The sequence below is a fragment of the Nerophis lumbriciformis genome, linkage group LG29, assembly GCF_033978685.3.
Source record: "Nerophis lumbriciformis linkage group LG29, RoL_Nlum_v2.1, whole genome shotgun sequence".
NCBI lineage: Eukaryota > Metazoa > Chordata > Actinopteri > Syngnathiformes > Syngnathidae > Nerophis > Nerophis lumbriciformis.
Genome location: NC_084576.2, coordinates 489,864 through 506,468, shown reverse-complemented (window position 1 = coordinate 506,468; position 16,605 = coordinate 489,864). Strand labels below are relative to the sequence as shown.

The 16,605-nt window shown below is 42.0% G+C and overlaps 1 protein-coding gene and 1 non-coding gene across 2 annotated transcripts in view; both read right to left on the bottom strand.

Annotated features, from left to right (window-relative positions):
• The window catches only part of LOC133572329 (uncharacterized), a 91,028-nt gene extending 78,815 nt beyond the window's left edge, over positions 1-12,213 (bottom strand). Inside the window, exons 1-2 of the mRNA XM_061925244.2 lie at positions 11,807-12,213; positions 10,110-10,340 (exon numbers count right to left, since the gene is read on the bottom strand). Coding sequence (XP_061781228.1) covers positions 10,110-10,340; positions 11,807-11,909 — 334 coding nt within the window. The 5' untranslated portion in view covers positions 11,910-12,213. The remainder of the gene's footprint in view (positions 1-10,109; positions 10,341-11,806) is intronic.
• A 4,073-nt stretch (positions 12,214-16,286) lies between these two features.
• Positions 16,287-16,405, bottom strand: LOC133572382 (5S ribosomal RNA). Its single transcript, XR_009810525.1, has one exon. It is a non-coding gene; the product is annotated as a 5S ribosomal RNA (ribosomal RNA).
• Positions 16,406-16,605: the final 200 nt, after the last annotated feature.

The following is a 16,605-nucleotide window of genomic DNA, read 5'->3' as shown; positions in this document are numbered from 1 at the left end:
CCTTCGTATTGTGAGGCAGATGCACTAACCCCTCTTCCACCGTGAAGCCCCGTAATACAACTAAGAGAGATATATGTGTACTCAAAAGCAAAGGTATGAACACATGTAAAACAAATATGTATATCATATAAAGGAGTTCATCTATGGAATCATCTCGAATTACACTTCATTATTTCAAAAAACATATATAAAACACAATTATGATTAAGTATGTAAATGAATTATGAATATCTACACAAAAAAAGGTTTATTGTATGTAACATATTTTATGTACTGTTTATTCTCACCTTTTCAGTCCAATTGTTCTGTTCATTTTAAAGTACACAAATGTGTATATTAACTCATGTACTTGACTGAAATAAAAGCACTAATCTGAAGTGTCTAATCTATAAATGTTAGAATCATATTAACAAGATTGTGTTACACACACAACAACCATGTCACACATGTTATATGTGCTGATGTTGCTAGAAAGTCAAAGTTAAAGTTTAGACAGTTTATTTCAAATCCTGCATCTTCATTTGCTGCTGCTGTTCTCACCAGCACACTTGTGTTTCTTACACTGGTACTTAGAAGAGAATCCTTCACCACACACACTGCAACTACACACTTTCACAGGTTTTTCTCCAGTGTGTGTTCTCATGTGTGCTTTTAAACGTCGATTTTTTGCAAAACTTTTACCACATTCTGAGCAGGAATAAGGTTTTTCTCCAGTGTGTGTTCTCATGTGTGCTTTTAAACTTCGATTTGTTACAAAACTTTTCCCACATTCTGAGCAGGAAAAAGGTTGTTCTCCAGTGTGTATTGTCATGTGTGCTTTGAAATGGTGCTGTCGAGTAAAATCTTTACCACAGATTGAACATGAAAAAGGTTTTTCTCCAGTGTGTTTTCTCATGTGTACTTTTAAATGTTCATTCATTACAAAACTTTTACCACATTCTGAGCAGGCAAAAGGTTGTTCTCGAGTGTGTATTCTCATGTGTTCTTTTAAACTTTGACTTGCTGCAAAACGTTTACCACATTCTGAGCAGGAAAAAGGTTTTTCTGCAGTGTGTGTTCTCATGTGTACTGTCATATTGCGACGAACATTAAAAGTTTTGTCACAGTGAGAACATTTGAAGTGAGTGTTGTCAGTGTGACATGTTGCATCATCTTTAGAGTGTTCATCATCAGTGTGAGGAGAGTGTGACGTTGTGTCCTCACTATCTGATAGTGGAGCTAAGATCTTGTCTGCTTGTGATCCTCCACAGTGGTCTCCATCAGCTTCTGTTGTCATGTGTTGTGTTGAGCTGCTGCTTGGAGGCTCCGCCTCTCTCTTCTCCTCGCCTCCTCTGACGTCTGCAGGACACAAGAAGACAAACACGCTCGAGAAGAGTAAATCTTTGTTCAGTCACATGTTAGGAGCGATATTGAAAAGATTTTACCAATTCAGATTTCATTTTGTGGACTCACTTTTGCTTTGAAATTTGGTACAAAGGAGAAGAAACAGGTGGATTAGCACCAACAGTGAAGTCTTAAGAGGCCCAGACCTTACGGTTAACCCGTGGGATGCCAGAGGGCCCTAAGGACAATATTCTGCTCTGAAAATATCTATAAAATGAAAATATTTTTGGCTATAAATTAATAAGATACTATACGTTATTTTGTGGTATAACACAGAACTTTCCTCCAGAAGGTCTTATCTTTGTCCATGTGATGTCAGATGACACAAAAATGGAGCTGTTTGGCCCAGTACCCAGCAATGTTTGGAGGAGAAAAGGTGAGGCCTTTAATCCCAGGAACACCATACCTACCGTCAAGCATGGTGGTGGTAGTATTATGCTCTGGGCCTGTTTTGCTGCCATTGGAACTGCTGCTTTAAATGGGACAATGAAAAAGGAGGATTAGCTCCAAATTGTTCAGGACAAGCTAAAATCATCAGCCCGGAGGTTGGGTCTTGGGCGCAGTTGGGTGTTCCACCAGGACAATGACCCCAAACACACCTCAAAAGTGGTAAAGGAATGGCTAAATCAGGTTAGAATGAAAGTTTCAGAATGGCCTTCCCAAAGTCCTGACTTAAAGGTGTGGACAATGCTGAAGAAACAAGTCCATGTCAGAAAAGCAACACATTTAGCTGAACTGCAGCAATGTTGTGGTCAAAAAATCAAGAAGAAGCTTGCAGATGGCTACCAAAAGCGCCTTATTGCAGGTAAACTTGCCAAGGGACATGTAAGCAAATATTAACATTGCTGTATGTATACTTTTGACCCAGCACATTTGCTCACATTTTCAGTAGAGCCATAATACATTCATAAAAGAAGCAAACTTCATGAATGTTTTAGTGAGCAACAAGTATGTGCTCCAATCACTACATCACAAAAAAATAAGAGTTATAGAAATGATTGACAGCCATGACATGATGTTCTTTACAAGTGTATGTACTTTTTTGATCGCGACTGTATTCGTATATGTATATATATATATATATATATATATATATATATATATATATATACGGGCTGGGGTGGCAATTCTTGTTGCCCCCCGGCTCAAAGCCTGCACGTTGGAGTTCAACCCGGTGGACGAGAGGGTAGCCTCCCTCCGCCTTCGGGTGGGGGGACGGGTCCTGACTGTTGTTTGCGCTTACGCGCCAAACGGCAGCTCAGATTACCCACCCTTTTTGGATTCAATCGAGGGAGTACTGGAGAGTGCTCCCCCAGGTGATTCCCTCGTTGTACTGGGGGACTTCAACGCTCATGTTGGCAACGACAGTGAAACCTGGAGAGGCGTGATTGGGAAGAATGGCCGCCCGGATCTGAATCCGAGTGGTGTTTTGTTATTGGACTTTTGTGCCCGTCACAGATTGTCAATAACAAACACCATGTTCAAACATAAGGGTGTCCATATGTGCACTTGGCACCAGGACACCCTAGGCCGCAGTTCCATGATCGACTTTGAAGTTGTGTCATCGGATTTGCTGTCTCATGTTTTGGACACTCGGGTGAAGAGAGGGGCGGAGCTTTCTACCGATCACCACCTGGTGGTGAGTTGGCTGCGATGGTGGGGGAGGATGCCGGACAGACCTGGCAGGCCCAAACGCATTGTGAGGGTTTGCAGGGAACGCCTGGCAGAGTCTCCTGTCAGAGAGAGTTTCAATTCCCACCTCCGGAAGAACTTTGAACATGTCACGAGGGAGGCACTAGACATTGAGTCCGAGTGGACGATGTTCCGTGCCTCTATTGTTGAGGCGGCCGATTGGAGCTGTGGCCGCAAGGTGGTTGGTGCCTGTTGTGGCGGTAATCCTAGAACCCGCTGGTGGACACCAGCGATAAGGGATGCCGTCAAGCTGAAGAAAGAGTCGTATCGGGCTTTTTTGGCTCATAGGACTCCGGAGGCAGCAGACAGGTACCGACAGGCCAAGCGATGTGCGGCTTCAGCGGTCGCGGAGGCAAAAACTCAGACATGGGAGGAGTTCGGGGAAGCCATGGAAAACGACTTCCGGACGGCTTCGAAGCGATTCTGGACCACCATCCGCCGCCTCAGGAAGGGGAAGCAGTGCAATGTCAACACCGTGTATGGTGAGGATGGTGTTCTGCTGACCTCGACTGCAGATGTTGTGGATCGGTGGAGGGAATACTTCGAAGACCTCCTCAATCCCACCAGCACGTCTTCCTATGAGGAAGCAGGGCCTGGGGAATCTGTGGTGGGCTCTCCTATTTCTGGGGCTGAGGTTGCCGAGGTAGTTAAAAAGCTCCTCGATGAGATCCGCCCGGAGTTCCTTAAGGCTCTGGATGTTGTGGGGCTGTCTTGGTTGACAAGACTCTGCAACATCGCGTGGACATCGGGGGCGGTACCTCTGGATTGGCAGACCGGGGTGGTGGTTCCTCTCTTTAAGAAGGGGAACCGGAGGGTGTGTTCGAACTATCGTGGGATCACACTCTTCAGCCTTCCCGGTAAGGTCTATTCAGGTGTACTGGAGAGGAGGCTACGCCGCATAGTCGAACCTCGGATTCAGGAGGAACAGTGTGGTTTTCGTCCTGGTCGTGGAACTGTGGACCAGCTCTATAATCTCGGCAGGGTCCTTGAGGGTACATGGGAGTTTGCTCAACCAGTCTACATGTGCTTTGTGGACTTGGAGAAGGCATTCAACAGTGTACCCCGGGAAGTCCTGTGGGGAGTGCTCAGAGAGTATGGGGTAACGGACTGTCTTATTGTGGCGGTTCGCTCCCTGTATAATCAGTGTCAGAGCTTGGTCCGCATTGCCGGCAGTAAGTCAGACCCGTTTCCAGTGAGGGTTGGACTCCGCCAGGGCTGCCCTTTGTCACCGATTCTGTTCATAACCTTTATGGACAGAATTTCTAGGCGCAGTCAAGGCGTTGAGAGTATCTGGTTTGGTGGCTGCAGGATTAGGTCTCTGCTTTTTGCAGATGATGTGGTCCTGATGGCTTCATCTGGCCAAGATCTTCAGCTCTCACTGGATCGATTCGCAGCCGAGTGTGAAGCGACTGGGATGGGAATCAGCACCTCCAAATCCGAGTCCATGGTTCTCGCCCGGAAAAGGGTGGAGTGCCATCTCCGGGTTGGGGAGGAGATCTTGCCCCAAGTGGAAGAGTTCAAGTACCTCGGAGTCTTGTTCACGAGTGAGGGAAGAGTGGATCGTGAGATCGACAGGCGGATCGGTGCGGCGTCTTCAGTAATGCGGACACTGTATCGATCCGTTGTGGTGAAGAAGGAGCTGAGCCAGAAGGCAAAGCTCTCGATTTACTGGTCGATCTACGTTCCCATCCTCACCTATGGTCATGAGCTTTGGGTTATGACCGAAAGGACAAGATCATGGGTAAAAGCGGCCGAAATGAGGTTCCTCCGCCGGGTGGCGGGTCTCTCCCTTAGAGATAGGGTGAGAAGCTCTGTCATCCGGGGGGAGCTCAAAGTAAAGCCGCTGCTCCTCCACATCGAGAGGAGCCAGATAAAGTGGTTCGGGCATCTGGTCAGGATGCCACCCGAACGCCTCCCTCGGGAGGTGTTTCGGGCACGTCCAACCGGTAGGAGGCCACGGGGAAGACCCAGGACACGTTGGGAAGACTATGTCTCCCGGCTGGCTTGGGAACGCCTCGGGATCCCCCGGGAGGAGCTGGACCAAGTGGCTGGGGAGAGGGAAGTCTGGGCTATATATATATATATATGTGTATATATATATATGTGTGTATATATATATATATATATATATATATATATATGTGTATGTATATATATATATATATATATATATATATATATATATATATATATATATATATATATATATATGTGTATGTGTATATATATATATATATATATATATATATATATATATATATATATATATGTGTGTATATATATATATATATATATCCATCCATCCATTTTCTACCGCTTATTCCCTTTGGGGTCGCGGGGGGCGCTGGAGCCTATCTCAGCTACAATCGAGCGGAAGGCGTGGTACACCCTGGACAAGTCGCCACCTCATCGCAGGGCCAACACAGATAGACAGACAACATTCACACTCACATATATATATATATATATATATACATATATATATATATATATATATACATACACACATACATATATATATACATACATATATATATACATACATACATATATATACATACATACATATATACACATATATATATACATATATATATATATATATATATATATATATATATATATATATATATATATATATACATACATACATACATACATACATACACATAAAACTGTGGTAAGTGTACCACTAGTGGTACACCAAATATTATTTAAGTAAAATGTTTTATTTTCATATATTCAAACACAATGTTACTGTTCAAACTGTGTGTAATATTACAGTGGCTAAAATATTAAATATACTTGTTAAATAAAGTGTCCTCCTTGTTTTTAATTAATAATTAAGGCCTACTATGCGACTGTATTTTAATTGTTGGTTAGAAAGTTCCACAACTGTTGACGTTATCCTACGCTTGTGCTACAGCACTCATCTCATTGTGCAACATGTGAATGTTTGAAGTGGAACTAAACGTGATCTCTGAAAGGGGTACACATTATTTCCAAAGCAGGGCCCCCATCCACATATACAATACTAGAACATATCTGATGAAAAACAACATTATTTTGTTAGTTTAATTATAAGTGGGCCATACCACCTATTAGGGTTGTACGGTATACCGGTATTAGTATAGTACTGCGATACTAATGAATCATTTTCGGTACTAAACCGTCTCTGAAACGTACCGGTCCCGCACCCCCCCGCTCCCGCGTCGAAGTCATGTGGTGACATTGCTGGTTTACGAGCAGACGGGCATGTTCGGCGGCACACACACACAGAGTACTTACAAGCAGACACAGTGTGTAGACAGAAAAGGGAGAGCAGACTCATTTTGGTGTAAAAACTAACGATAAAGGTGAAGTTATAACGCTGAAACACCCTCAGGAAGAGGTGCTTTAGGACATGGCTAGCTAGCTAGCGGCTAACGTCCATCCACAGTGTTTTAGCTACTTCTAAATCACTAATCCTCGCCTCCATGGCGACAAATAATGTAAGTTTCTTACACGTATCATTATCACTGCAGGACGAGGAACAGCAAAACATGCTTCACTACACACTGTAGCTCACCGGCATCAAAATGTAAACAAACGACACATATCTAGTCGATACTACTATGATTACGTCGATATCTTTTGGCATCACATCTTCTTTCGTTTAAAAAAAATTGATATTATGTTTATAAAGTCAGTAACTATGTCCCTGGACACATGAGGACTTTGAATATGACCAATGTATGATCCTGTAACTACTTGGTATCGGATTGATACCCAAATTTGTGGTATCATCCAAAAACTAATGTAAAGTATCAAAGAAGAGAAGAATAAGTGATTATTACATTTTAACACAAGTGAAGATAAAACATGTCAAAAGAGAAAGTAAGCAGATATTAACAGTAAATGAACAAGTAGATTAATAATTCATTTTCTACCACTTGTCTTTAATAAAGTGTACAAAATAATAGGTGTATAAATGACACAATATGTTACTGCATACGTCAGCAGACTAATTGGGAGTCTTTGTTTGTTTACTTACTACTAAAAGACAAGTTGTCTAGTATGTTCAACATTTTATCAAAGGACTTAACTGCAATAATAAACATATGTTTCATGTACCCTAAGTTGTTTTGTTCAAATAAAGCCAATAATGCCATTTTTTGTGGTACCCTTTATTTAGAAAAGTACCAACATAATTTTAGTAGCGGTAGCAAAATATTGGTATGGTTCCAACACTACCACCTATATTTGAATATTGTGTAATGGAAATGACTGCTGTGTGATAATCACATTAATAACCAGTGTTGGCGTTAACACACTTTTTATGTCTCTTTATGTCAGTGTCGCCACTTGGAGAAGATAAACGGGTCAAGTTTCCGTCCCCAAGATGGCGCCGCTGTAGTGGCTGCTGGTGGCAGGAGCTCTGTGCTCTTGTGTCATCCTTTTGTGTTCCGGATGTTTCCTTCTTGTTTTCATGTGGGGTTTTTTTGCCTTTTGGTTGGGGACCCTTTGGGACTGTGTGACAAGGGCTGGCACTTTGGTGACTTCTGCTGAGCTTTTTTTGTGAACTTCTGGATCTGCCTCCCGGGAGCCTTTTGGCCATGGAGACCAGCTGCTGGGTCTCTGCCACACCAGAGTCCGTTTGGAGAGACTGGAGGAGATGCGGATGAAGAGACAGGACTGCGGAGCTGGCGCTGAGAGCCGGGACGGACAAGCTTCACAGTGTCTTGGCTGAATGAGCAGGTATCGGACACCTCGGTCTCTTTGGACGTATCCTCGCTCATCCATGCGGACTGGACACTGGCTGAGAGTTGGTGGGCGGCCGAGGGTGGAGTCAGGTCTCTTGGTTGCTTTGTTGGGTCTGCTCCTGTCTCTGGCCATGCTCTGCCCACCCCAGCAGACGATGGCGTGGAACACCGCAGAGATCACCACAGTGTATATGTTTTTGTTGTTGTTGTTGTTTGACTTTTGTGGCTGTGTGTAGAAGTAGCTGGTTGCATCAGCGCTGCTGTTTTAATGTCTTTAATGTCCTTTGTGTTCTTTGATGTTTCCCTCTTACACACATGTTTCTGTGGGCTATGGCTATGAGTTTGTTTTTCTCTTTGGTCTCAGTCTGGACCCCCTCTTCAGGGGCCCAGGCTGAGACTGAATTTTTTTTCTCCCCCCTCCTTAGCATTTACCTGTTTCTCACCTTTGTTGTAAGGGGCGCCGGAAGTCGGCAGACCCGTCAGCAATCCTGTTCTGTCTCCCTGTAATGTTTGTCTGCTCTTGAATGGGATTGTGCGGAAAATCTTAATTTCCCATCTGGGATTATTAAAGTAATTCTGATTCTGATTGCGTTTTTATTGGCTGTCTTCAATGTAATGAAATTTCCGGAACAATTTCTTAAATTTTGATTCGCTGAAAGTTTTATCAGTCACAAATACTGCCTCAGTTTGTCAAAGGAAAGACTGTAGAAAGACAAGAAAACTTTGCTAATTAGTACTAATAAACTAGATTGATTGAGACATTGCTGGACAGCAGAGAAGTAACTCAATCTAAATAAACATTGAATATATTTTTTTGTGCTCGTCAAAGATTGTCAATAACAAACACCATGTTCAAACATAAAAGTGTCCATATGTGCACTTGGCACCAGGACAATCTAGGCCGCAGTTCCATGATCGACTTTGTAGTTTTGTCATCGGATTTGCGGTCTCATGTTTTCATCGCAAAATTCCACAGTATTCTGGACATCTGGGTTGGTGAATCTTTTGCAATTTGTTCAATGAACAATGGAGACAGCAAAGAAGAAAACTGTAGGTGGGAAGCGGTGTATTGCGTCAGGTGTTGTGCTGGATAACGCACCCCCGCCGTAAAATGCATCCCTTGACTGGTGTGCCGGATAACACAGCCGGTGTTTCATTGTTTACATTCCCGGAAGATGACAGCCAAGCTTTACCATTGGCCTGTGAAGAACTGGGACAACAGAGACTCTTACCGGGAAGACTTTGAGTTGGATACACAGACGCGGTACCGTGAGTACGCATGCAGCTGCGGCTTCCAAACATTTGATCGCTTGCCCGTAGAAGCGTGCCGCTATGTGCATGTCACGTACGTAACTTTGGGGACTTTGGGGAAATATATGTGCTGTATGAACTTTGGGGAGGTGAACGGTACTTTGGGCTGTGGGATTGAGTGTGTTGTGCAGGTGTTTGAGTTGTATTGGCGGGTTATATGGACGGGAGGGGGGAGGTGTTTGTTATACGGGATTAATTTGTGGCATATTAAATATAAGCCTGGTTGTGTTGTGGCTAATAGAGTATATATATGTTTTGTGTTTATTTACTGTTTTAGTCATTCCCAGCTGAATATCAGGTCTCACAGCATCTTCCCTATCTGAATCGCTCCCACTGCCCTCTAGTCCTTCACTCTCACTTTCCTCATCCACGAATCTTTCATCATGGCTCAAATTAATGGGGAAATCGTCGCTTTCTCGGTCCGAATGGCTCTCGCTGCTGGTGGCCATGATTGTAAACAATGTGCGGATGTGAGGAGCTCCACAACCTGTGACGTCACGCTACTCGTCTGCTACTTCCGGTACAGGCAAGGCTTTTTTATCAGCGACAAAAAGTTGCCTACTTTATCGTCTATGTTCTCTACTAAATCCTTTCAGCAAAAATATGGCAATATCGCGAAATGATCAAGTATGACACATAGAATGGACCTGCTATCCCCGTTTAAATAAGAAAATCGTATTTAAGTAGGCCTTTATCTTCACCACTAAACCTTTGAAATATGCTGACATGTGTGCTGCTAAAGGTAAATAAACAGTAGCCATATTGAATGTTTGCCTTCATTTGACCACGTGAGGTAAGGAGGACGGCCTCTAGGTCACATGGTTACACCCCAGCAATTACACTGTTGATGATTGATGAGCATTCATTTTTAAATGGTGGTGTAAAAAGCAAGTATATCTCCATCTTTAGTCATAAATGTGGCCCCCGGATGAACATGTGTCACAAACATTGTATGAGATGATATGTGGATGTTGTGCTTACTTGGACTGTGATGAAGCTGTGAGGACTCAGGTGCTTTGTCTTCATGCTCTTCAGTCTTCACAGAGACAACAGTCAGTGGAAACTTGCTGACATCATCCTCCTCCTGCCCTACAGGACACTCTCCCTCCTCTTCCTCTTTCATGTGTGAGGGCTGTGGATCCTCTGAAGTGAAACTGTCCCCCTGCAGATGAGGGAGACATTCTTCTTGGTGTCCAATCAGCTGATGGATGTCTACAGGACACAAACAAAACACATTTTAACTCCTACATGCTAAATATTAAATCATAAATGAAATATAGGTGAAGTGAATTATATTTATATAGTGCTTTTCTCTAGTGACTCAAAGCGCTTTACAATGTGAAACCCAATATCTAAGTTACATTTATACCAGTGTGGGTGGCACTGGGAGCAGGTGGGTAAAGTGTCTTGCCCAAGGACACAACGGCGGTGACTAGGTTTGCAGAAGCGGGGATTGAACCTGGAACCCTCAAGTTGCTGGCACGGCCACTCTACCAACCGAGCTATACCGCCCCAGGTATAGGGCTGTGGGCTGTGGCTATTGAACATTTTATTAATCAAGTGTTCTACTGGAAATGTTTTCGATTAATCGAGTAACTGGATAAAACTTAGTGTTGCTTGGTTAAAGACAAATTGAAGCGACTTTAAGACATTTCACTTAATAATGAACGGCCAATTGGTTTGAGATGGTATGAGATCAAGATGTCATCTTTAGATCAGGCTTTGTTTTTTCCACAATCACTGCCACATTAAAAAGTTAAAGTACCAATGATTGTCACACACACACTAGGTGTGGCCAGATTGTTCTCTGCATTTGACCCATTAACCTTGATCACCCCCCGGGAGGTGAGGGGAGCAGTGAGCAGCAGCGGTGGCCGCGCCCGGGAATCATTTTTTACGGTGATTTAACCCCCAATTCTAACCCTTGATGCTGAGTGCCAAGCAGGGAGGTAATGGGTTTCATTTTTATAGGACGGCGTGGCGCAGTGGGAGAGTGGCCGTGCGCAACCCAAGGGTCCCTGGTTCAATCCCCACCTAGTACCAACCTCGTCATGTCCGTTGTGTCCTGAGCAAGACACTTCACCCTTGCTCCTGATGGGTGCTGGTTAGCGCCTTGCATGGCAGCTCCCTCCATCAGTGTGTGAATGTGTGTGTGAATGGGTAAATGTGGAAGTAGTGTCAAAGCGCTTTGAGTACCTTGAAGGTAGAAAAGCGCTATACAAGTACAACCCATTTATCATTTATCATTTATCTTTGGTATGACTGGGTCGGGGTTTGAACTCTCAACCTATCGATCTCAGGGCGGACACTCTAACCACTAGGCCACTGAGTAGGTGGATGTAGCAGGTGTTGTAGTAGGTTAATGGCTGCACCAATATGAAGGAAATAACAGGTCAGTATAGCTTTTACACACATAAATAACTTGTCAAACCTGCCAGCTAGCAGGCTAGGTTTACAGCATCAGTTACCATGGTAACTGACTCTGACTTTGTCTTAGTTTTGTGCAAACATGTTGATACACTTTGTTACAAACTGCGAGGAACATCAACCTCTCATAAATGTTGTGTGTCTGAACATCCTCACATGACAATTCATCTTCCTATAGACAATCTATTGAAGAAAAGTGTTAATAATAAATATAAAGTTAGTAAAGATGTGAGAGTAAGAAGTAAACAAACCTGTTGTGTGTAACACAACTTGATGTTTTTCATGTTGTCGCTCCTTCTCCTCTTTTGTTGGACAAAGTTCCTCCTCGTACTCTGCTATGGTTCTTTCGCACATTTTCACACAATCACAACACTTTACACTCACACTTGATCTCTGCTTAGCGATGTGTTTTCATCTCTCTTTGTTAGCAGCTAACAAGCTAAGCTAACTAGCACGCTAAGCTAGCTCGAGAAGCATCAAAGTGCGCTCAGACTAATATAACCGGATGCAAACAGTTATTAACGATGTTTACTCTATTTAATAGAGTGTAATAAAGGACATATATGTGTACATGGACGCACAGATTAAGAACACTGAACTGTGACGACTGCAATAACGTCTTCACCGTCAGACGCCATCTTGCTTTATCCTCGCCCTGCTTGGTTCGCGCGCAGTCTTGTCAGATCTCGCGAGAGAAACGAGTAAAACGAGCTCTCGCCCCCATAGACATCTTATAAGTAGACGCAGCATTGGCTGCTGGGACGCGAGAAATTTGGCCGCCATCTTGAAGTGGTGATGAGGAGCCGGCGAGCAGCCTAAACTGACAGTTGACAGGTAGAAAACAAAGATGGTGTTCAGCGTTTTCCTGCTCAAATGAGCGGACTGTTGAAAATAGGAATCGGGGGATTACTTTTCACAAGTAAGATTTAACATTAACGTATAATTGGTTTTATTTTATGAAAATAATATTACCACAGAGTTGAGAAGGAGCAAAGATCTTCAATATTTGTATGTGAAAATCACAAAGAAATCTTCTGGGGGAGGATGACCCCCCTACAGGGGTTTGCTTTACAAACTTTCAGCCCCACTTAAAACAGAATTCACCAGCCGCCACTGATTATGATGCATTCTCTTTTTAGGCAAAGTATATAAGACAATTCTTAACAGTATAATTGTAACCAGGAATAAGCCTTCAAGTAACAATATTCAAATACTAACATTGTTGGGTAAGACAGAAGTTGGTTTTATTCTGAATCCAGTGAAACAGATTGGTGATTTTAGCTGATATAAAGACTTTCAGGTGTTTATATATGTTTAAGTATTTGGCAGACGCTTTTATCCAAAGCGACTTACATAAAATAATACATATAAAACAATGACTGTAAACATGATCATTTAAGGGAAGAATATAATAGAAAATATCAATACAAAGTGTCAAGACAGAATAAACTCTCTGCTGCTGCAGCAACAGAGATACAGTCTATAAGATATATAGATATCTAACGTATTCATACATTGTTTATGTAGCATGTATATATAACCTCATCATATTGTTTCTTCAACTTCAAAATAGCTGACCCTTCTCTGGGATTATATTCCCAGTTTTGATCTGGCAGGTCTGCTCACTTATAGCATATAAGAATATTCTATTACTGTTAAGCAAACTATGAATAATAAACATGTGTCCTTTATCATAGCTACACGTATGACAAAAAGGGGGTGAAAATCAGTGGTATTCAGTGAGGTAAGATGAATTAAATGCGCTGACAGTTCATTGCTCCTGCCAAATGAATTGCACTGAGTGGAGCGGATCACCACTCCAAGATGGCGGCCCCGCGTCTCGTCTGCGCCAGTAGGCAGTAGCGCTCGATGCTGCGTCTACTTATAAGATGTCTATGGTTATAACGTTAGCAGTGAGTTTACAGCCTCACTCATTTAACTACACAGGAAATACAAGTCACGTTACTTAGCCAATAAACGTTAGCTTACATTCAAAACTTACCCTTCTTTGTGCAACTTCAAATGTCGAACAAAGTTGGAAGTTGTTGCGTCTCCGTCTGTAATCTTCGAACCACATGTTTTGCATACTGCAATTCGGGGGCGTGGTTAAGAGGGGAGGAGTATATTGACAGCTAGAATTTACCAAGTCAAGTATTTCATATATATATATAAGTATACATATATATATATATATATATATATATATATATATATATATATATATATATATATATATATCAACATCCTGAAAATATGCAAACAAGCTGTGTTTAGATAATTGATACTTCAAACTTGCATAAATAAATATTAAGGAATAAAACATAACTTGGCTTCTGAGAGTTTCAAAATGTAATGAATAAAATGCTAAAGTTGTTGATAAACAAGCAATTATTTTAATAATTAAATATGGTCATTTTAAATTAATTATTATGATAATTTAAAATCAATTATTTCAAATATGTTTATTTTAATGTATAATTCTATGGCTGGATGTAATAAGGAGTCACGAAAAATTACAAATAAAAATACAATTAATTTTTATGTTTTTAGCAAAATATAGTAAAAATGTATTTAGTTTTTTTTTTTTTTAATTAATAAATATATTTATTTTTAGGTAAGATAAACATAATAATACAATTTATCTCTAGTCTGGATGATTTAGTTCTTGTCACCCTGTTGTCCTCCCGTCATGAAAAAGGGCTGTCCTCACTCAGGTCCGCATGGAGCTGGAGGGGGCGTGGCTTCCAGCTCCGGCTGAAAATCGGGAGATTTTCGGGAGAATATTTGTCCCGGGAGGTTTTCGGGAGAGGCGTTGAATTTCGGGAGTCCCCCGGAAAATTCGGGAGGGTTGGCAAGTATGAGATAGAGGCAAAACAATGTCACCAAAAAGGACATATCCTTCAGGTGCAGAAAAAAGGAAGAAGAAGAAAGTGGAAGAGGAGAAAAAATGCCATGATAAAGGTATATTTGCATGACTTGGTAATAAAAAGTTTATCAAAAAGATTTGTAGCTGTAATTAGCTTTAGCTAGGTGACGTTAGCTAGCTAGCGCGGTGCTAGCAATATGTTTTTAGCATCAGGTTACTGGTGAGATATGTTGTTTGCACAAATTGTTTGCAGCAGAGCACGGTAATTTATGTGAGTAAAATAAACATAATTTTTTACATCAACTCATAAGTTATGTGAAACTTCCCCAGGAGCATTGTTCAAATACTTTGGAGGCACAGAATCAGTCCAGAGCCAGTCCACATCCTCAGGCTCAACTGTGAGTGATGAATCAGGTGAGGAAAAGACTGTCACCATACAGTATACATTTAATTTCTTAGTATAAACATTACACCTGAAGGGAAATTAATGTAGTCAAAGTATCTCATTAATATGTGTGCCTATATGTATGTATTTCATCTTAGGTCCATCTCCATCCTCTACAGTGCTCTCTCACACACCTCCATCTTCTGTGCCCACTGTCCCCTCCATGTCTGAAACCACAGCTGATTTATCTAGTAAGTTAACTGCAAAACAGCCTTTATAATTTCTCATTGTACTGCAGAACATTCTGAGATGAATAATTATGTCCAACAGTGCAATTTAATGACCTTATAGGTCCTTCTTTTTTAGTCATTGTCTTTCTTTGGTCACTTCCTCAGCAACTTCCACCACAACGTCCCCTTCACACCATGGACCATCATCAGCTCCGCCAGTTGACCCAGCTGAGTGGCCTTCTTTCCTCTCAGATTCAGACAGGACTGAGCAGGTGATCAGAGGACCACTGTCTATTAAGGAGAACTTTTCATTCCCCAAACGGCATGATGGCCCAAGTTTTCATTATCATTATACCTACAGACAGCTAGTCAATGGAGAAAAAGTCAAGCGTAGCTGGCTGACTTATTCAAGAAGTAAAGATGCAGTCTATTGCTTTTGCTGCAAATTATTTTCCAAAAAGTCCTTAAAAGTGTCAGCCGAGGGACAGCGGGATTGGGTCAACATAGGTGCACTGCTGAAACAGCATGAAAACAGTGAAGATCATTGTAGCAACATGGTGAAATGGAAGGAATTTGCCTTGCGTCTTTCAAAGGGGAAAACTATTGATGAATTTAACTTCAGTAGACTGCGCTCTCTTTGTACAAAGTAAACATTAAATATGAACAATTAACTACAAATGTAAACTAGTAATTAAAGACTAATATGTACAAGACTGATGAGACAAGATGACACTTTTACTGTAAATACAAAGCTTTATCACTTGGACTGTTCAACCCCAGGCCACTCTTGTAGCTGAATGTTTTCTACATTTTAAGATTAGGAACCATATGTGGCACTCTGGACATCATTCGTTCATTCATTGGTATTATTTATGTTCTTAACTGGGCCACCCCCATATCTTTATAAATGACATGTCATTTGTAAAGACATGCCAGGCTGACAATAGGATCATGTAAACAACACTGCCAGAGCCACAATGAGTTTATAGTAGGTGTGTGAATGATCAACAATCAATATTATTGGCAGAAATAGAGGGCCCCAAAATCAAATTTTGCTTAGGGCCCCATGGAGGCTTGGGCCGGCACTGGCAGTAACAGCCAAACTGCTGTTGAACATATTGACGGACTATCCGTGACTGGTGAATTTATAAAATGACATGTGTTTTTGTAAAACTGAATGTGAAATAAAAACCATTGTTTTGTTTTTTTTGCAAGAAGTGAGAAACAGCGCCCTCTGGCGTGAGTGTAAAAGCTTACAGCACCTGGTATTCCCAGGCGGTCTCCCATCCAAGTACTAACCAGGCCCGACCCTGCTTAGCTTCCGAGATCGGACGAGATCGGGCGTGTTCAGGGTAGTATGGCCGTAAGCCGAAAGACGAGGTAAAACCAACCTTTTTAAATGGAACTCTTACAGACGGGATGGGACAAAATGACTAATTATCTAAGAGCCTGGTGCGCATGCGTACACTAATGTGCTTTTTCTGGCTGTGTGATTGTCTTCCTTTGCTACGGCGGTCAAGTTGCTTTCACGGTGGATATTTGCCTCCGGAGCTCCAGCGGAAGCTCCCC